General features: G+C 36.5%; 2 protein-coding genes and 1 long non-coding RNA gene across 12 annotated transcripts; 2 read left to right on the forward strand and 1 right to left on the reverse strand.

Moving 5' to 3' along the window:
• The first annotated feature begins 3,375 nt into the window (after window positions 1–3,375).
• LOC103930808 (peroxisomal adenine nucleotide carrier 1) lies at window positions 3,376–6,366 on the forward strand. The gene is made up of 5 exons (XM_009340188.3): window positions 3,376–3,599; window positions 4,814–5,045; window positions 5,227–5,373; window positions 5,484–5,644; window positions 5,788–6,366. Exons 1-5 carry the CDS (start codon window positions 3,457–3,459, stop codon window positions 6,053–6,055), a joined length of 951 nt encoding a protein of 316 aa, XP_009338463.2. The 5' UTR covers window positions 3,376–3,456; the 3' UTR covers window positions 6,056–6,366.
• A 409-nt stretch (window positions 6,367–6,775) lies between these two features.
• Window positions 6,776–9,134, reverse strand: LOC103930809 (uncharacterized GPI-anchored protein At3g06035). Its single transcript, XM_009340189.3, is given in 3 exon segments — window positions 6,776–7,626; window positions 8,836–8,896; window positions 8,899–9,134. Coding segments are annotated over 3 exon segments (615 nt in total). The 5' UTR covers window positions 8,923–9,134; the 3' UTR covers window positions 6,776–7,096.
• An 8,111-nt stretch (window positions 9,135–17,245) lies between these two features.
• On the forward strand, window positions 17,246–21,288 carry LOC103930810. 10 transcript variants are annotated; one of them, XR_007258535.1, is made up of 6 exons: window positions 17,246–17,581; window positions 17,683–17,806; window positions 18,087–18,205; window positions 18,532–19,345; window positions 19,937–20,055; window positions 20,661–21,288. It is a non-coding gene; the product is annotated as an uncharacterized LOC103930810 (long non-coding RNA). The 10 variants fall into 10 exon arrangements; XR_007258536.1 differs by having other exon boundaries at window positions 20,722–21,288; XR_007258537.1 differs by having other exon boundaries at window positions 17,252–17,581; window positions 18,532–18,922.
• The last annotated feature ends 755 nt before the right edge of the window (window positions 21,289–22,043 follow it).

The following is a 22,043-nucleotide window of genomic DNA, read 5'->3' on the forward strand; positions in this document are numbered from 1 at the left end:
AGATGGTTTTTGGATTCTAAGGGAGAGAAACTCACGGCTAGGGAAGTGTTTGTGGTGTGTTGTGTTGTGAATGAGATGATATGTGAATGAATGAATGCAAGGGTATTTATAGGAGGAGTGGAGATGTATATGGCTATTTGTTTAAGGTGTTTGTGGTGTTGTGAATGATGAAAGAATAAAGGGTGCATGTGGGGTGGAATTGAATGAATGCAAAGTGAATGAATAATGAAATGGGAAAGCATGACCAAGGTGGAAATGCATGTGATGGGTGGGAACAAAGGGGGAAACATGGCACAAGGGTGATGTTGTTGATGTGTGAATGCATGTGTTGAATTGGTGGTGCAATGATGAAGAGTTAATAAATAATGCATGTAGGGTTAGGAAATAAAATCATAACTTAAAGGGGGGATGATTAAAGGGTGTGTGAATGCATGTGTTGAATTGGTGGTTCAATGATGAAAGAATAAGTGCATGTGTGTGTGAATGGTGGTAGCTAGGGTGAATTATGATAAATGCATGTGGAATAAAGATGGAGAAGGTGGTGAAATGATGAAGTAGGAAGGTGGAAATGCATGTGAGATGTTCTTTGGAGAAAGGTGGATGAATGTGCATGTGAATTAAGTTGTGAAAGCATGTGGAATGTTTTAAATGGTTGAAATGTGTAGATGATTATGAGTATGATAAGTGATAAGTGTATGGTTATGATAAGTGATAAATGAATGATATGTGGTGATAAATGAATGATATGATAAATGAATGATATGTTAAGTAATAAATGAATGATATGTGGTGAGTGATAAATGAATGGTTTGATAATTGATAAATGAATGATATGCTAAGTGATGATAAGTAATGATAGGTGGTTATGATAGTTTGGTCTTTAATTTCGTCCATTCCTTTTGCTCCAAATATAAGCTATCCAATCCAAGTCCGATTTTGCTCCAAAATGCTCCAAAAGGCATCCTTTTGCATCCTTGACCCTAGAAGAAAACACACAGCATAAAGGGACTGAGCGATGGAACATATAATCGAGAAAAGTTTAGTCGCACATATGCTACATAGTACTAACACCAGTGCAGCACATGATGAGCAGATAACATAAATCGATAATTCTAGTCAACATAACATTATTCATGGCCGCAAGTATAATTAAGACATCCCATAATAATATGCATACTTGTGCATCCTGCAGGATTCAGAATAATTTCATAATTCTCAACATTATGACCTTTCTTATAGACGTTAATTTAATTATGGCAATTACGTAGAAAATTCATTATTAAATATATCCAATAGTAATTACACCTAAACATAATATTGGGACCAATTAGTAAAACTCAACTAAAATGACTAATGGGAAAACGGAGTGCTGATTTAGCATCAAGGTGTCGAAATACGCTATGAAGGGTCTCTGGCAATTTTCGCAAAAAGTCAACTGAGCCACCGAGGTGGTCAACTACGTTAAAACTTTGAAATTTCACTAAATGGATGCCAAAAACGAACTCGGGGCGTCGAAATTAGCCTAGAAGGGTTTCCGAGAAATTTTAAAAAAAAAATCAACATAAGGAATATTTCAAAAAATATTTAGGAGATATTATAAGAATATTCCAAGAATATTTTGGATCATTTCGTCAATTCACTATTTTAAAATTAATAAACTCGTAAAATTAGGGACGAATTATTACATATATAAAATGAATATTCTAGCATAATTATCCAAAATAATCATTACTCCATATTTTGACAAGTTCATAAATTAATAATTATATATTTTTAATTTATGGACCAGAACTCTAAATAATTGAGTCAAAATTCATGGACCAATGTTTTAATTTTCTCTTTGAAATATCTGGCCCAATATTATTGAAGGGAAGGGGATCCTCTCCGGATCCCTTCCTCTTAATCCACCAAATCATGAAATTCGGACCATTGAAATTTGATCCAACGGCTACAAACAAATGCCTAATTTAAAGTTATAATAACTTTAACCGTTGAATCAAATTTCAATAGTCGGGATCCTCTAATTTGATGGATTAGAAGGAAGGGATCGAGAGATGATCCCTTCCCTTATCGAAGATGTTAGATGTAATCCTAACAACTTTTAAGGTTAGTAAGAAATATTTTAAGAATCAAACAATAGGAAAATAAAAATTCATTACCTATCGATTGTTGAAGTCAAGTTGCAATAATAGACAGTCTTTTTATCATTAACAATCCTAGTTTAATAGATTGATACACTATATGAACTCTGTATGAAATAGTGCATATTCACGTTTTGGTGAGAAACTTCCACATTTAAGTTATATGATGACACTTTGTAAATGTTTTTGGACAAAAATTTTCATGCACTTGTTTATCATGTGAAGTTCTGATGGCTCTGCATACACGATGGAAAAACTTTGAGACACTAGAACAATAAAAATTGTTCTACATCTTTCAAACGACAAAGTGAAACTGAAAAATTAATAGACATAACTAGTTAGTCTAATGGTGCATTTTCTCAATATTGAATGAGATCGGCTTTCGGCGGCTCATCCACATATTTGGGATTACTTTCGGGAGTCAAAGTAATGTTTGGTAGCCATAAACAATTATGATGCATTCGATGAAAAAAGACTTACAACATCTCCAACCGATGAGTCAAATCTACGAGTGAATGTCACTTAAAGCATCACAAAACACTATTTAGCTGAACATTGCAATTGAATTTTCAAATTTAGACTAAAGTAATTTTACTTTTATTATTGCTTTTTAAAATCAGGTTTTACGTTTATTATTTGAAAAAAAAATTGATATTGTCACATAAATCTTCAAATTAACATTTGACATTTGAAAAATAAAAGTTATTTATAATGAGTTATGGTGTATCGGAAAAATTTCTCCAGTGTTTTTGGCTATCAAGAGGCACTTGTTAGATACTTACTACAATTTCAAATGATTTTCTTAAAATTTAATTAAAGAGTAATGCAAAATAAACTAATTTTTTTAGACTAATTTTCAAACTACTAAAAGTCCTTTTAACACAAGCGTTTGGGTATGTCGTATGATCAGTTTTTGTTAAGTACTATTTATATTTAATTTTCAATAAAAATATTTAAAATAATTTTTGACTGCGTAATATATGATGAACAAAAACGATTTGAGGATTCTCAAATCCAATAAACAGGATGTCCTCATTCACGGTTCAAGTCTCAAGAGATAGAAGACTGTTCACATTTCCGTTTCCCAAGAAGATTAAGAAACTGTATGACCAACCCATCCCAATTGGCCTCTCACCGCTCACTGCATCACTTTCAGTTCCTCACTAACTGCCCTGCACCCGCACAAAACCACACCATACCTCCATATTTACGGACCTGCCCACCCCAGCTCCCCATGAATTGCATTCCTTTTCCATTCCCCTAAAATCCCAATTCTTTTCTCAGCCCAGGATTCCAATTCCCCAAAGAGAAGAGGATGGGATTTGATCTGGAATCAGTTGCAGAGGCAACTTCAGGCGCCATTGGAGCTCTGGTCAGCACCACCATCTTGTACCCTCTCGACACCTGCAAGACCAAGTACCAAGCTGAAGTCCGAGCTCAGCATCAGCAGAAATACAGGTTGTTTTTTTCAGCCTCTTTTATTTTCTGGGTTTTTGTTTTTATTAATTTGGGTCTAATTGTTTGTATGCTTTGCGCTTTGTTGTTACCCATATTCTAAATTTTAATGGGAATGTGATTACCTTTTGGGTCCTAAGGTATATAATTGTTTGTATGATTTGAGCTTTATTGTTACCCATATTGCAAATTTTGCTGGGAATGTAATTGCAGTTTATCTTATAGGCTGCCATGTTCAAAGTTTTAAGCTTTTGGCTTAGTCATTTACTTGAATTGGAATACAGATTAAGTTCAACATTTTTCCAAATAAATTGTCAGTCGTGCTAACTTAAGATGAAATTCGAACTAGAGTTATATTTAATTACTCTTTGCGTGTCCGATATCTGGAAAGATTATTCAATGATGAGCCTGCAGTTGTTTATTATGCCTTAAACAATATTTTTTATATGATTATGCCTCCAAAATGTGATCTTTCTAGTGTTTTCCATATTATCATGGAGGTACCCCCGTAAGAAAAGCAATGAGATAATTCCATGAACTAACCGTTGAGTAACAAACGCTAGCGAGTGGTGATTTACGCTAGTTTGGTACTGAGGTAATTCTGAAAAAAGTTGGTATAAAAAAAAGCTGGGAGCTGTTTTTGTGTTTGGCAAACATTCAGCTTCAGCTTTTGTTCATAGACAGTTTTGGGTAAAAAAAAGCCAAAAACAAGAAGTTGCAAAACTCAGCTTTGAAAAACCGGCTTTTTTTCACATTTGTTTTACATAAAAGTTTACCAAACACTCTGCTGCTTTATTTTATAGCTGTTTATTCTCATAGCACAGTAAAAGCAATTTTTTTTCAAAGCACAGCAATACCAAACCAGCCTTTAAGTGTACTTTTTTTAAAACCAGCTTTATCACCGAAGAAGTGATTTTTGTCTCATATGTTATTTAGCAGAGCGGTATTCGGTGTATAAGCTGCACCTGACCTGACAATATGTTGTGTATATCTGTCTCCCTTTTCATTTTGAACTTGTTTCACCTTAGAAGGTTAGGAAAGAAAGAAGGAAATTTCATTCACTGTAGGAAGCTTTTCCAATGCTTCGAAATTTCAAATATCCTTAGGTTAACCATGGAAAGATCAAGTCTTGTTTTAAATCTAACAAGATATGTCCAAAAATACATTTCTTATGCAACTTTCATCTGAATATTTCTTTTTTTTTTTGGCATTTGCAGGAACATTTCTGATGTTTTATGGGAAGCAATTTCTACCCGTCAGGTGCTTTCTTTATACCAGGGCCTTGGGACAAAGAACTTTCAGTCCTTTATTTCACAGTTCATCTACTTCTATGGATACAGTTTTTTTAAGAGGTTATACTTGGAGAAAAGTGGAAATAAAAACATGGAAACAAGAGCAAACTTAATTGTTGCAGCTGCTGCCGGGGCTTGTACAGTCATAGTGACACAGGTGAGATACAAAAACAGTATGTCCCTTTACTAAAGATATGCATGTTAGTCCTGGGCCATTTAGAGTCAATAGACAAGTTCAAAATCGTATGCTATCACCGAGCAAAGAACTCAGTTTTATTTTTTAGTTACTAATTTAGTCCTTACCATAAGATGTTCAAGTTTCTGGGTTTTGCTTGCAGCCCTTGGATACAGCATCCTCAAAGATGCAGACAAGTGAGTTTGGAAAATCCAAAGGACTCTGGAAGACACTTTCAGAGGGAACTTGGATTGAGGCATTTGATGGTCTTGGCATATCTCTTCTTTTGACATCTAACCCATCTATCCAGGTACTTAAGTTGACGCTCTAGTGTACGATATACCGTATACAGGCTTTTATAATTGATTGAATATGCTAAAATGATAACTTAATTTGAATCTTTGAGCTGTTTTTGTACAGTACACAGTATTTGATCAGTTGAAACAAAGACTTCTGAGGGGGCAGCTGAGAAAAAGAACAGGTAAAGAGTCATCTCCAGCAGCCCTTTCTGCCTTTTCTGCTTTCGTATTGGGCGCCGTCTCAAAGTGCATTGCGTCCTGCTTGACATACCCAGCCATCAGGTGGATATTCAATTCTACCAGTCTTCTCTGTGCAACACGTATATAGTTTATTTGTAGTCTTTACAAGAAGCCGGAAAAGCAGGGTTTTGGAATTGATTCATGTCGTACCTCCCTTCATATATGGCTTTCATGTACTGCGACAGGTGCAAGGTCATGATTCAAGCTGCAGAAGAAGATGAAGAGGGCAGCAACGGAGCTCAGAGCGAAACTCAAAAGTCCCAAAAGACAGTTTCAGGTGCATTTTATGCCATTTGGAAACGAGAGGGGCCGTTGGGTTTCTTCAAAGGATTACAGGCGCAGATACTGAAAACTGTGCTGAGCTCGGCATTGCTTTTGATGATAAAGGAAAAGATCACAAAGACAACATGGGTCCTTTTGCTTGCTCTAAGGAGGTATTTGTTTGTGAATTAGCGATGACAATGAGAATCGAATGCATGAAGCGAGTCCTTGTATTAAACGTGTATCATTGGATTTGTTCACATTTGGAGTTTTACATATCGGATTCAAATTCAATAATGTTGGTCGAAGCTGGAAAAGTTTAGTTTCATATCAGCAAGGAAAATATGGGTTAGAGAGGAAGGTTTTTCACTTTGATGTATCTTTTGGCTTTTTAGTCATCCTGTTCACTTAGATTGTCAAAAAATATCCAGAAAAAAACCAATTACGTTCTGCAAAATAAACCACTTATTTGAATAAATACAGACTGATTGAATTCGCACTTCTATACTTGTTTGGATTCACACCTAGCAACCACTGTATAGCCAGCAAGAACGTTAGGAGCATCATTGTTCGTTTTATGTATACATATACATATATATGTGTAAACACCAAAACAATTAATTTATTGTTATTCTGAGTCTAATTAAGACCTTGCTGATACAATATTAAAAGACAAACCTCACGTCAGTGTTAGAGTTTTCGGTATTGCCGTTGGTCGAGAGGAAAGAGAATGCAAGAACAAAAGAGAGTTAAATGGGTACCTGTATGTAAACAAAAATAATGGTTAAATTGACACCCCTTTGTACTCACGTATAATACCCATAATAATCGTGTATTTATTTAAACGATTACCCATAACCGTAACCGTCAAATGTCAGTTACCCATACTACGGGTATTTTGCCCATCCTATGTATAATATAATGTAAATTTTATTTAAATACCGATTACAATGCAGAAAATGAGCACAGTTCATGCATTCAATCACAAAACTTTTCAAAAAATTAAAAGCTCAATAACAACGATGAATCGATGATACACATGTTCAACAATCTAGTATTAGTTACAAGACACATCAAGTTATGGAAGTAATATTTCGCTCTCATTGGAAATTCATGCATCTCCTACGTCGAAAATGCAGAAAACTTGTCTTATAGCAGCATTCTTCAACTGAGGTTTCTCCGTACATGCAGCAATTGCCAAGGAAATATGAAGTGTACGGAGATCCGCTTGGTTTACAAATGAAAGATAAAACCCATTAGTAGAAATAGCAAGTAGGGAACCAAACTGATCTTGGAAGCAGAACCGGCGGAATCTTGTGCATCTGGTGAACTTTGTGCAGTCACAAAGCTTCCTTCTGGTGTGCTGGTGGTCAGAACAACAACAATCCAGTTATCTTCAGAGCCAATTCCAATTCCGGTAAACTTGGTGTCGTTAAGATTATTAGAGTACTGAGTCTTTGTGAAGTTGGTAAGGACCAGACTAGGAACGAGGCTGGGAACGCAAGCAGGCATTACGACCCCATCTCTTGTGTTAGAGACATTCAGATGGCATTTGGCTAAAAGTTTTGGGTAGTCGGAGAAATTAGGTTCAGTGCCTGGTACTGTGTTGGAGCCTGTGGTGTTTGTACAGGGTTGATTTTTGAATTGCTCAGCTATCTCATCAGCAAGGCACTCTGCGTTGGCATTCTTTGTAAGGGTCGTTAGGTTCAAGGTGGCAGTCCTATAGCTGTTGATGCCTTGAAGAAGACTATCTTCTTCATCTACTGCAAAAAAGATAAACCGAAATTTGATTGTCAATATGTACAAGTCAAAAGGGTGATACATACTTCCACTAGACAATCATGTGGCAGTGTATCAACATAAATTTGAAAGTTAACTTTCGGTTGTCAAACCAGAGCTCTTCTTTGAGTTTTAGCCTGAATATGCTTTAGGGTTAGGCAATCAATGTATTTGTTCTGCGGTTGGTCCATTCCACTTTATCTTCTCGATACAGTCTTGTATAGAATTAGGGCTCGTTTGGGAAGTGCTTTTAAATGACTGATAGCACGTTTAGAGAAAATGTTTATGGAATAAATCCTTAGTAAAAATGAAAGTTAATCCAGGAAAAGCACTTGAAGTGCTTTTGGAATCCAAAAACATTTTCTCTAAAAGCGCCTTTAGTCATTTAACAGCACTTCCCAAACTAGCCTTAGTCCCAAGAACGTATACCTAGCTTTCCTCAGTTGATGGAACTAAATTTAGAAACAGCATAGCAAATCCATGTTTAATGAACAACGCAACTTTGTAACTAATATTGACAACCCTTGGTTGTATATACAACTGAGGAACTACGAGTCCGCCCAAACTATGCCTATTTTGTATCGTTCCAATTCTATCAGATGTTCCCAAACTATGTCTATTTTTTGAAATGCAACTATGCCTATTCTGTATCGTTCCAATTTTATCGGATATTCCCCAGCTATGCCTATATTGTATCGTTCCAATTTTATCGGATGTTTCCGAAGGGGAATGAAACTCAAGAAAAGAACGAGTCTCATACAATAACACAAGTCTATGGGATCTCTTCCTAGTAAATACAGATCACTGATTCATCCAGGGAGATGCAGAGTGTAATATTGTAGTTTTCCCACAACATTCAAGCAAAAATGCACACGCTACAAGTCTACAATTACCTACCCATTTGCAAAGAACTAAACCCTCAAGATCCAGTAAGATAATACACATTCTATGTTGTTATTTTTTCAATCCAAATTAATTAAACCCAGTTCAATATCCTCTAATCAGATCTCATATGAAATGGGGTTTTTTTTTTTAAATAATAATAATAATTTTGATAAATTAAACAAACCCAAATTAGAAATAAAATCGTAAATGTAAAATATAGAAACAGAATACAGAAACTCCACCATTGTCATAAAGCCTCAAGATTTGGAAGTTAATTAAAGCTGTTGAGCAAAAGCATAAAACTTTACCTCCATCGCATTTGACCTGGTGGCTCAACAAAACAATGCAGGAAAGGAATAGTGGGAGTAGAGGAGGAGACGCAGCGGATACGCCATTGTCGGCGGAGCTTGTGGCGGATTCTTGCGAGGTCAGATTAATGACGATGGCGGTGGAGAGATGTATAGTCTCTGGGAGTTTGCTTTTCTTTCGGTTGCCTTAAGTAGAAGCTAAAACTGGAAGCAGACTTTACTTTGTTTGACGAAGATGTGACTCCTAACTGGGCGTGACGACGACGTTTTTCGGGTGAGCCTTCGCGGCCTAAACCGACAGTGTTTTGGAATCGGATGCTAATCAAAAGTTTGTTCTGTCCTTTGGAACCAAAATTAGAAGTAACGTTAGACCATTTTTTATGCTACATTTATAAATAAGCACGTTAATTAATATTTAAATAATAATATTTTTGTTATTATTGTGAAAGTAAACTATTTGAACTTGAGGTTTTGTTCTGGTTATTTTTTTTGTAGTTGAAAATGTCACAAGATGAATGGAAAGTGAAAAATAAAGCAAAATGATTTCTGATTTTGATGTTTTTTTTTTCATCAGATAATATTCCAACCCATTTTAATTTATGCATATCGAAAAGAAATGAGAACTCGAAATTTTTTTGAGTACATCCCACTAGGGGGAGGGGAGTTCAAAATTGAATATAAAGTGGTACATTAGGTTAAGGATAATGCTATTCACACACACTTTTTTATTTCTTATACAATTTTGTTAACTTTTAGCTACTGATCTTCTTCAATTTATTCAATCGGATATCGAAAATTGAGTGGAGTATATAAGAAACAAAAGTAGGCATGTGGATACATTACCAATGGCTTAGTTCACTGCATTTCAACTTCCGTAACTTGTTTATTAATTTTGGGTTCGAAAATTATGAGGAGTTCATTTACAGAGAGTGCTAGTTTTAGGAGTTGTGTCAAGTACGTTGTCTTGATGAATGATAAATGGATTAACTTCATACTCGTGGTCAGGAGTATACATTTGTCCATGAATTTCATAGCGTATATAAGTCCATGTAGTTTTAATTGTTTTTAATGTTAACATTGAAAAAAGTATTACTAAAACAAGAAAGGATCCTCTTTGTGAGGATCTTGAAGATTATTCAATCACATCCGTTGTACATTGTGCGGTTAATTTTTATCAAGTACTGTTTATATTCAATTTTAAATAAAAACATTTACAATAATTTCTGACCACACGATGTACGATGAACGAATGTGATTAAAGGATCCCAAAATCCTTACAAAGAGGATCCGGCGACGATCCTCTTGCTACTAAAACTTAAAAGTTATTTGGTTTTGTCAATAGTTTAGCATTATTTCTACCTAACTGACTATAAGGTTCTAATTTTTACCATGGCACCCATATACTCTTTGTGTTACGTTGTTATAACTTTGTCACGTGCTACCATGTAGTTTGCTTTAGTTTCTTCTTTCTCGGCGAATTTTGGAAAAAGAATAGGAATTCGAGGATTAAAAAATAATCATCAAATTTTTTTTTTGTTTGTTTATAGGATGGTCATACTTTTTTTTGGCAAACATGATCATCATATTTTTAATATGCCAAACATATAGGATATTTATGAGCAACGAAAACATTTGAAATTTATGACTTGATCCATATACGCAATCTAAAAGGTAGTTAAAACATGAGTTGGCTATTGCTCCATTATTTTTTTTTTCTTCCGATTTTCTCTGTTTCAAGATTGAATTTTTAAGTGCTAAACTTCCAATTTACCTCTAGACTCCTCTATTCAATTATTTCTCGACAGATTATTCATGGTAATTTTACATGCGACTAATAAGACATTGGAGGAAACTATTTCTAATAAGATATTGGAGGAAACTGTAAGTTTATTCATGCTCCCAAGTTTATTGATTGAGGAACACAATTTGTTCCAGCCCTTCATCAAGTGTAATACCTCCATTTTAGGCAAATGGTAGCATCAACATGAAAAAGCATGTTTGAAAGAAAAAAAGTAAAAGTAAGGTCGTCTCTAATGGGAGAGATTGCAAGGTTCTCTTCTCCTTCAAGAATTGGCTCAGAAGGTTCATGTCTGAAAAATTCAACCTTGCAATTGTCATACATGAGATTTTTTTTTTTACGAAAATTATCGATGAGGAAATAATCAGAGAAAATTTGATGAAATATTGTAATGGTTGCTTAATGGTGTGTATTGTAGGAGTAGGGATGGAGGGAATACATATGGGGAAGTCAAGCAAGGCTGACTATGATCATACTGTTACGCCTCGATCTCGAGATACGTCCAGAATCGACACGCAACGATAGGACAGTAGTAGTACAATATAAAATACATAGAGCCACTAAGACTTATACGTATAATATACAATAGAGCTCAGCGAAAATAACTTCCAACAAAGGGCGGCAATCCCTACTCTCAAGTGCACTGCCTTCACAACTACACCACCAGAAATTTTCTCGTCTAACCGTTACCAGTTACTCTACAAAATAACCTTACGCCGTGGGAATGGTGCATCATGCAAAGCAAAACCTAAATAAGCTGCGAAACTCGTGTGATGACAATAAAACAACATATGTGAAATAGAAATAACATCAAATGATTAAATGAAAAAGTAGTGCTACGTCCACACAGGACTTTCCTCTGAATAATGGGCCAATCCGATCACCGTCAATATCATTATGACATTCTTCGGATTGTTACTCACCACTTGCCTTTCATCAATTCCGAGTCATCATAAGAGTCTGATTGCCACATATTTTATATATAACCACCCTACGCCTTATTAACACGTATATGAATGGTTATTCAATTTCGAATCTCACCACACGTCTCATGATAACATTCTTAGTCATCACACAACCCAAAGTTGTGTAGGAATGACGCAAAATCAATAATACAATCATGTGTAGGAATGAGATTGGTATCTTTTTCGATCATTGCACTCTTCGTTACGAGTAGGAATGAGTCACATCCAAAATCATTCTCTTTTAGGCAACGTAATGAGTCACATCCAAAATCATTCTCTTTTAGGCAACGTCATCATGTAAACTATTTGATTCAATTGTCACTTTCTAGATTGAGCCACACATGCCTTCAATCTCATCTTTCATATAAGTAATAAACAATATTCTAGGGTTATAGAGAGACACTGTTCGGCCGAAGACTACAATAGGTAACCGATCAAGATGTGGTCTCCTATTGCGGATTAACCAAGCAAAACCACTCATGAGAATACCATGTAGGTAGTGACCCCCCTAGGGATAAACAAGCAGAGTCACTCCTACGAAAACTAATAGGTAGTGATCACCCATCGTGGATTAATCAAGCATGATCACCCCTAAATATGTATGGCCATACCTAAGTAATAAGGATCACCCATTGCAGATTAACCAAGCACAATCCCAAAGTAGTATGGTCCTCCATTGTGGATTAACCAAGCAGGACCATCCATGTACCATCGCTACATGGTGCAAATTCCCATTCTATCCCACATCATCGTATGTACTCGGTCAGCAGTCCTCTACTAGCCCTTACATATCATAATCATTTCAAGCATAACATATACATATATTTCTGATAGCATCTTCAAGTAAACATAGCATAGTAGCACACATTTCCATAAAATCATTTGCTAATCCATATTATATCCACATAGTATATAATAAGGAATTTCATGGGTAATAACCATATCACATAATATTAATGTCACTCACCTGGGTTATTTGCACTTCTAGATTCACCAACTCCGCTCCAAGGGAATCTAATACAATACACAAAACCCACTTAGGAAACTTAATAAGACTAACACGCAAACCGAGGCCAAGTGCCACGTGCACGTAAATCGAGATGCACGTTAACTGGGAACGACACGTCATCGAGATGAGCCAACTAAGCTCCATCAAGCCTTAATAACATTCTATAACAACGACACTCTAGAATAGGGCACATTGATTAAAAATCCAAATGTCGATCAAAGGTCCTATAAGGTCAACAAACCTAGGTAATTCAATTCGGAAGATCTGCTCATCGGATTTCTGATCCGTAAGCTCTTCAAGGTCCAACAACAAATAACAAGGATGCTCACAAAACTGCACGATGATCCAACGGTCAGATTGTTGTGACTTACAAAAATCGTACGGCAGTATAATTATCTGAAGTATTGAATAATCGAATCATCGTATCAAATTTCAATAAACGGACTTTGGACATGGGCTCAAGACATTGATAACGTCTCGCTGTCTAAAATCCATAAATTTTAACTTTTCCCCACACGCCGCTGCGCTGGTGGTTTTCTACGACCGGAAACCCACTTTATCGACTAGCTCCAAATTCTACCAAAATTTATAAGAAGATAGTCAACTTTTATACCTGCCACGAAGTCCAAAAGTGGACGAAAGAGGGTCAATTTTGCCAATAATGTCGGCGGGTGCTGGAAGCTTCCCAGCATCGATTCACCACCTACGGTGGTCCCATGGGGTCAAGGCTGGTCAGGAATTACTCCTGGGATGATGGGCTACAACGTCTAGTTAGTGGCGTCGACAGTCACTTTGTCGATTCGCCGAAAAAATGAAAAGGATGGTCGAAGCATTGTTGGTTTTTGTTGGGTTTTGTGGCCTTGCGCAGCCACATACAGAGGTTAATCAAGGTGGTTCTTGGTTGGGTTTTGTAGAGAGGAGTGAGAGCTTTAAGATGGTGGTGGTGGTGTCGAAAATGAAGCCGGAGTTGACCGAAATCATTGTCGGAAGTTCATGGGTCGTATGGGTCAATTTGGGTGGGTTTTCTGGGTTATGGGTCAGGTTTCCTGAAATGGAAACCTCCAAGAATCTGGGTATCCACTTGTAGAAGCCCACTATTTATGGTAAAGTCTAAATAACAAAAATATCCCCTGCTTTAAACATGTCTAACTTATTCGTTCTAACTCGGAATTGAAATTCGTTTATGCCCACAAGCTCGTGGTGTGAAACCCCACCCCCAAAAGTTTAATGTAATTTCACAATTACCCTAAAAGTATATGAAAGTCACATATTAGTCCCATATCCTTAACCAATCTGTACCCTTCCTTTTAGATTCTTCTTCCCTCGTAGCCTGTCACATGGTAAACCCTCAACTCTCATTTTCTTTTCTTGTCTCTTTCCCCTCCCCCGAGTCAACACTCTTGAGTCTTTCTCTTAGCTTAGTACCCTTTCCCTCTCACAGATCTCTCTCTCTCCGATCTCTACACTCACACGCACACATCTGCACACCCATATTGCATGCGACGAACCAACATCACCAGCATCGACGCGTGGGCTCTCTCTCACTCTCCCTAGCCTCTATGAAGCTTGGCAAAACCAAGAACTAGCTCCGGCGAACCCCGTGAGTTTTGAGCCGAAATTCGGCCACCTTTGGCCATCCCACGGTGAATTGAAGGTGAGAAAACATTTCCTTTCACCTTGCATTTCATTTTCGTACCTAAATCGTACCCTAGAGTGGCAGATCGGCGTTGATTGGAGCACGGGAGACTCCGGCCTCCTTCCCCGGCGAGAACCAGCAACCTAGAGCCTTTGGGCCTAAACCCCAAGCCTAAAGCTTTAGGACAGCCCAAACCCAAACCTTGTTAGTTAGGCCTTTGGGCCGTAAAAGACTCGACTCTTAGACCTGTTACCCTCTTTAAAACTCAACCCAAATCCTTTTTATTTTATTTTCTTCTTTTTAAAACCCAAAACCCTTTTATTTGGGCCAGGCCTTCGGCCCAAGACCAAAGAGCTTCGACAATTCTTAACCCTAAACCATTTCCCCTTGGGCCGGGTTACCAGCCCACTGGCCCAAATCCCAACTCGGATCCAACCCAAGCCCAAACTCGGTTGACCTGACCCGACCCGGACACGTTGACCAGGTCAATGCTGACCGTGGACTTTGATTTTGACCGATCAAAGGTCAATGTTGACTTTTGTTGATTTTTTTTTCGGGTTTCGTCCGGGACCTCTCCTAGGCTAATTTCGATGTCCTGGATCCGTTTTTTATGCCCATTTCCCAAATTCAGTTGTTTGAATAGAGTTATATTAATTGGACACTTTATGTGCTTAGGTGTGAATATTAGCGGCGATTCCTTCATTCCTTTTTTGTACGACTCTCGATGACGGAGTATTTGTGAGTGTACCCTTTCTAAATGCATGTTTTAATAGTAGAAATGCATACATGAAAAACATGATTTAATGATTACGTTTTATGAAACGTTTTATGAGATATTATGATTATTACGAATATTTTGGAATATCATATTTTATCGAACTGATGTTCTTTGTAGTATATATGTTGGATGACTATATGCTATTTAGAACATGCTTTTACACACTTCTTTATAGTATAGATGATGGATGACTTTATACTATGAAGATGTTTTGAGATATATGTATCTATGTTTGGAAAGACTATGTTCAATGGTTTTGTGCGTATCTAGTGGTCACGATTTTGCCTACGGGTGAGAGAGATATCTGGCTAAAGGAGATATATGGTCGGCAGGAGGTATATATTAATAACTTTGGGCCGAGAGATACTGATATTGATATCACTAGCTAGCACACTATATACGAGATATGTTTCATGAAAGGTTTTATGGCATGCTAGGGTTTTCGGAAAACTTATTACATATTATGCTATTAGTTTTCATAAAACTTTGGGGGTTAGTATGTTGAATAACTGTTTCTTTATTATGTATATCAACTTGGTCCACTCATGTTTGTTTTGCGCCCCCTCAGGACATAGGGATGAGGAATATGATCCGAGATACAAGGCATTCCCCTACTAGTGATACAGTGTCATTCTCTTTGCTTTGACTTCTATTGTAATAGCACATTTCTATTTTATCTTCCGCTTGTACTCTGAATTAGATGTATGCTTGGAACATGTCATGCATTATCATTATGTTTTCATTGTTGGCAGCTGAATATTATTTTATTATCTTAGTATTCGAGCAAAATTTATACGCATGTTTCTCATGTTCTCAGCATATGCATTCATTAAATGGCTTGCATCACCTTCGGGTGTCGGCCAGCACGTGGCCATCCCAATGTCCCTAGGACATCGGGATCGGGGCATGTCATGTGGGTTCAAGCTCTACCAAAAACAACTTAAGATTTGACCGAAAAGTTAGAATGAAGTTGGAAATGACAGAAATACCCCTCACTTCATTTTTTTCGAAACTAGAGAATTTAACAAACTAACTTTTGTAAAATCTCCAAAATACGTCTAAAAAGAAATAAAATACTAATTTTGGCGATGGGATATCACACATACAATGTTCTTTGAATTTTATACCATCTTTGTATTTGAATATAATAATGATTTAATTGGTTAATAGGTTTCGTTTTGAAATTTTTATGGGTGTTTTTTAAGTATGTGACACTCAAAAATCATATTCGGATAGCCTTATTTTAACATGGTAATTTAATTAAATTAACTAGTAAATTTTAAAAATAAACTTAAAACTAAGGGGTGTGGATTTTGAGAGATTTTAATTCTTTATACAAATCCAGGTATTCAATAAGGATTTTAAGTAACTCTCCGAAATTTTAGGTGTATTCAATCATAATTTTAAGGACGGACGATCCTACGAGCTAGAATTTGATGGAGGGTTGGTGAGCAGAAACAAATACGAGTTAAACTTGATCCATGGTTGCCTACCCGAGAACTTTCAAACCTATTTCGAACCATGAGAATATGTCGGAACGAGTGGTGGATTTGATTGATAGTAGCCTTGGCCAATGGCGTACTGATATCGTGACTACCTGTTTTAGTAGTGAGGAAGCCCGATGTATTTTGAGTATGCCGCTAAGCAAGTTTGGGTGCAGAAATAAATTAATATGGCACTATACAAAAGGTGGGGTGTACTCGGTGCAAACTGGGTATTACATTGCTCAGGATCGTAACCGTAATGGTGAGCTTGGACGCAAAGGATGGGGGAGTCGAGTGCGGGACAAGGGCGGAGCAAGGTTTGGTCGATAATATGGAAGTTGGATGTCCCATATAAATTACGGCATTTTATTTGGAGGAGTTGCAAAAGTATTTTGATGGTTAAAATGAACCTCCAGCGTCGGGGCATTGGCCTACCTACTACTAGCCCGACTTGCGGGGTTGCTGAGGAAACACAATGCCACATGTTCTTTCATTGCCCGTTTGCGGGTATTTTGGTTTGGGACCCCTGTTCAGTTGGATTCTACAATGGTACAGGAAGTCTCGGAATTGTCTAGTATTTGAAAAGAAGAATGTGGAACCATTGGAATCCATAAAACTAATGCAGAGACAATGGTGTGAATTTGAAGAGTTGAAACAAGAGAAGGCACCATGTGTAGATAGGGTGCAGCGACAAGCTTTTGCCCAGGTAAGTAATATCTATATATACTAAAACCCAATTAGGGTGGTACTGTGGATGACCAGTGGGCGGACAATTTTGCCCCTCAATTGTTAGGCATATTCAGCCTTTTCACTTCCGTTGTACAGTTTATTTACTAATTTACCCCTTCTGTACACGTGTTGGTCATCGTGGGAATGTAAAAGCTCGGCCTTTCCATTTGTTTTGAGAACGAAGCTTTTCCGTTTGTTTCCCGATGAACCTGTCCGATTCACTCTCTTAGAACTGCGAACCACAACATCCTCCTCCATTCGAGGCATCTCCTCCCTTCTCCTCCGTTGGACAACTTCTCCCCGTCCAGGCTCCTCCCTCATTCCTTCTCCTCCGCTCCTTCTCCTGGGTATTTTTTTTATCTCTATATTTCCTCAGATCCCTCTTGCTTTTACCAATTATTGCCTAACGAGTTGACCATGTGTTTTCAATTTTGCAACCAAACCCAAGTCTGAAAAGAAAAGAGCTGCAGATTATAGTGGCTCAGTTATCTCCTCCCCGATGTCCGTCGTGCCAACATCACCTTTGAAGAACAGGTTCTGGATCTTGAGCTTCACCCTCGCTGGGGTATCATGTAATTATACATAATCCTCATCAAAACATATGATAAATAATTATTCTAATTGCATGCACAAACATTCGAGCTTTGCAAGTACCACCGCCGCTCTTCCCCTTACTTAATCTACTGTTGTTGCTTTATCTCTGTTCCTCTGCCTAGAGAGATCGGAAATTGAAACCCCAAAGTTGAAATAAAAGCCCAATGTTCTTTTCTCTTCTTTTAATTTTCTCTTTTTCTTCACTGAAAAAAATCCCTAATTTGGTTTTTTTTTTTTTTCCTTCTTCTTTTTCGACAGAATAGCGCCGTCTTAAGGATGATTTGGAGTCAGAAAAAAAAAATCCCTAATTTTCTCTGCTTCTTGAGATCAACGTGGCTTCCTCGAGGATTTTCACTGAGATTTCTTGCTTCAAATCGGTATGTTCTATACCTCTGTTCGAATTCGTATGAAAAAGTAGTGAGTTATTTGTTGTTTGTAGGTTTTTTTTAAGTAGATTTTTTTTGTGTGGGATTTATTCGAATATTTTGGGTTTGTTGGGTTTTGTTGCTCTGAGCTTGCTGATGAGCGGTCATGTAAGCTGATTAAAACTTTTTGAGTTTTGGGTTTTGCTATAATTAATTGAAGATTTGATAAAGACAATTTCTTTACAATTCTAGAGTTGCCCATTTGGGGAATTTGTGGAATTCCATTTCAACCTTAGAATATGCTTTTTCTCGCATTTGATGATTTGGGTGTTGAGCAGCAATGCATTGATGGATACTCTATATAAAAGGAGCAATTTTGGATGATGAGAACAAAGGAGTTGCCACAATGCTTGAAAAGGTTAATTATTTTACAAAATAAGTTCCAATTTCTTGGTAGTTTGGCTTAACAGTAAATTCCAAGTGAATTTTCCGTTTGGTAGATTTTTTTAATGGAATTTAAGAGAATTGTGAACTTGGTAGAGTTATGTTGTTTATAGAATGCAGATCAGCTTTCATGCGTATCAGTCCTCCAATACCTCTATTTGGTTACAAAGCATTCTTCCCTGGTTGATTATAGTAGGCATAATTCAAATAGCTTATGCAGCGTCAACATCTCCCAGTCACCGTAATTTAACAGAAGAATTTGTAATTACAGAATTGCTGTAAAAAGTAAGCCATCAATTTACCACAAGTTAATTTAGTTTTTCGTTATATTGGATTTGAATTTGGTATTTTGTTTAGGTTTTATTATATTAATTATCATAAGCTTCTTTGAGATTACAAGATGTTCTTGGACACATTAATGCAACACAAGAGTTAGAACAAAAAGTGGCTGATTAGAAGGCTTGAAAACAAGTGTAAATCTACATTCAAAATATTAGGTAAAAGCATGTTGACAAATCATCTCCAAATGTTGTAAATACAATACTTCTTACTAACTTTTTTTTGTTTATGTCTATTGATTCAAGAGAAGGCAAAAAAAAAAAAAAAAAAAAAAGAGTTACACTATGGATTGATGTTGCAAAGAACTTCAGTTCCATTATGTTGCAACAATTAGTCCCGCCAACATTTGTGGTTATCGCAAGCCTCAAGGTTAAACAATTTACATATCAACGACTCTACACTTTCTAATTGGATAAATATTGGTTTCAAATTAACACAGATACATTTGAAAATTAGTTGGGGAAAGCAAGGTCTAATTTTCTTTTTCATTTTATGCGTTCCAAGCTCCAACTATGTGTTTAATATAAGACAATTTTGCTCATTTGTTTTGATTTGATTAAATTATTGAATTTTGTAGGTTGAACTAAGTTCATTTTGAATTTCCAATTCAAAACTACTGCATTGTAAAACTGTTTTCCAAAGAAATTGTGTGTTGTTCATGTGCATTCTTCATTGTTTACGCTTTCAATTTAAGAGAATGCCATATACTGTCAACGGTAACCAACGATATCTTTTCAGATAATCATGGGAGTGTGCCCATGACGTGTTATTAGGGTAGTTCGAGTGCAATAATTTTGTGACAGATATTCGTTTGAAACATTGATATATTTGGGTTCTTTGACTGCCTTCACATATCTCTTCCATTTAAATACTCGATTGGGAGCTTACTATATTTGTAACCTTATCTTAATGCCCTGTTTCAAATCGTGCTTAAATATTGAAGAATGACTATTCTTGCAGGGTTGTATTGGACATAAGCTATTCTTAAAGTAGCTGTAGCACCTTAGAATTTTAGAGGTGATCCGATTGGAGGCCGTTTGCAGATAACGATTCTCAATTTCTTGAGTACACCAGTAAAGGTTCTTTATCTTCATTTCTCATTGACATTTGTTTTTCCTTGATAACGTAGTTGACAGTTCTTTTAGCCTGTTATTATATAATTACTGTTAACAATGACTTTTAGAGAGAGAGAGAGAGAGAGAGAGAGAGAGGGATGGATATACCAAATGATGCATGTTCAAGGAGTACTCGAACAACATTATTGGAATTGTATAACAATACTTGCCATAATTTTGGTAAGGAATCAGTTGACAGTGTGGGGTTCGTAGATTTGGATTTGGCATTTTCTGATATTAACCAAGGAGTGGAAATTTTGATTGGTTTGATTGGTAATTTGGGTATGTTGTTTGCATTCAACATTCTATAATTATGAGAGAAACCGAGATCATTGTATTATATATTTTATCAGCATTCAACATTTATAATTGTGAACTATCTTTGTGGGTCTATCAATTTATTTTTATGGTTTTCAATTTCCTAAATGAAGTTTGACATATATGGAATTTGACAATTTATCTTCATTTGCATTCTTGCATTTGAATTTGCAACTCAGTTTGTGCTAAATGCTATTTAATAATTTAGAGAAAACGTTTCAATTGTTTCAATTGATTGTCATGCATCGCAGTTGGAAACTTGATGATTTAGAATCAGCTTATCAATCTTCCATACAATTTCTAATCCCGCAGCAACGCGCGGGCAGCAATTTCTAGTTGTTCCTATATGCTGGACACGACCACCATTTCGTACAATTAAAGTGAATTGTGATGGAGCTTGGTTCAAGGCGTCGGCCCGTGGTGGATATGGTTAGGTAGCAAGAGATTTTTCGGGTATCTTTCAGGGGGCGGGCGGCTGTGGAGATTTGCCATATAAATTTAGTTTGATGGCAGAAGTGGATGGGATACGAATGGCGGTGTTGGCCTGTATTGATAATGGGTTTGCGGTTGTTCAGGTAGAGTCAGACTCCAATTGTCTTTGTAGATATCCTTAATGGGAATATGCAACACAATGTTGTGACTGAAGGCATCCTCTTTGATATTCAGTGTTTGAAACATCAATTAATGTCAGTAGAATTTATCTTTGCTCCTCGAATTTGTAAAACAACGCATCTAGTGGCTTTGTTTGTTGGGCGGGAAGAGGGCATTCTTTCATTGTTGGGATGGTCTTAAGCTACAATGGTTGTTTAAATATTGGCTTCTGATGTAAACATTTCCATTCGAATCTAATAAAATTCTTACTTTTGGAAGAAAAAAAAATCATAATTTTAAAGAAGTTTATAACATTCCAGGTGGAGTGGATGGGACCGACAAAGAAATGTCCCGACATGTCATGATCACTACTTTGACTCCCTTTATGCAAATATAATTTAATTTTAAAAGATTTTAAAAAGTTGGGGAATTCGAGAAATTTTGTGATGTAAAATATTCTCAAATCTCACTCTATCCCTGAGAATTTGAGGGAATTCACTCAAAATTTTAAGTAAAATTTCTATAAATCAATTAAACTCCATCAAAATCTATGATATTTATAAATCCATTACAATTCCAGTTGAATGCACCTCTCTGAAAATTATTGAGGGGGCTATGTTTAGCCCCTTCAGTCGGTTGGAGATGGTTTATGAATATATTTGACACTGTTCATTTAAAAATAATTCTTGAGAACTATAATTTTGCATGCATCTATGTTTAACCCAGAGGAGGATTCTCTACCCTCCTAATCTCTCTACCATTTCATGCCCTCCTATTTGAACGGTCACAGTTAAGCCACGTCAACATCTTATATTGAATTTTTTTATAGAGATAATAAGACAAAAAATAACGTGTGATAGGAGGGGATGAGAATAGAAGGATAGAGAATCCTCCTCCGTTTAACCCCTTCGATTTGAAGATATGGATTATTTTTCCATGTGATCGAGAGTACGTTTGTGGACAAATACGAGTTACTTTTGGGTCTCAAAATGAATTTGGTTAGTTGTTGGAGATTGTTGCGTAATATGGAACTTTAGGTCATA

Source organism: the organism of the source record quoted next, unplaced genomic scaffold (genome assembly GCF_019419815.1).
Source record: "Pyrus x bretschneideri cultivar Hongxiangsu unplaced genomic scaffold, Pyrus_bretschneideri_v1 Contig21, whole genome shotgun sequence".
In the NCBI taxonomy this organism is placed as follows: Eukaryota; Viridiplantae; Streptophyta; class Magnoliopsida; order Rosales; family Rosaceae; genus Pyrus; species Pyrus x bretschneideri.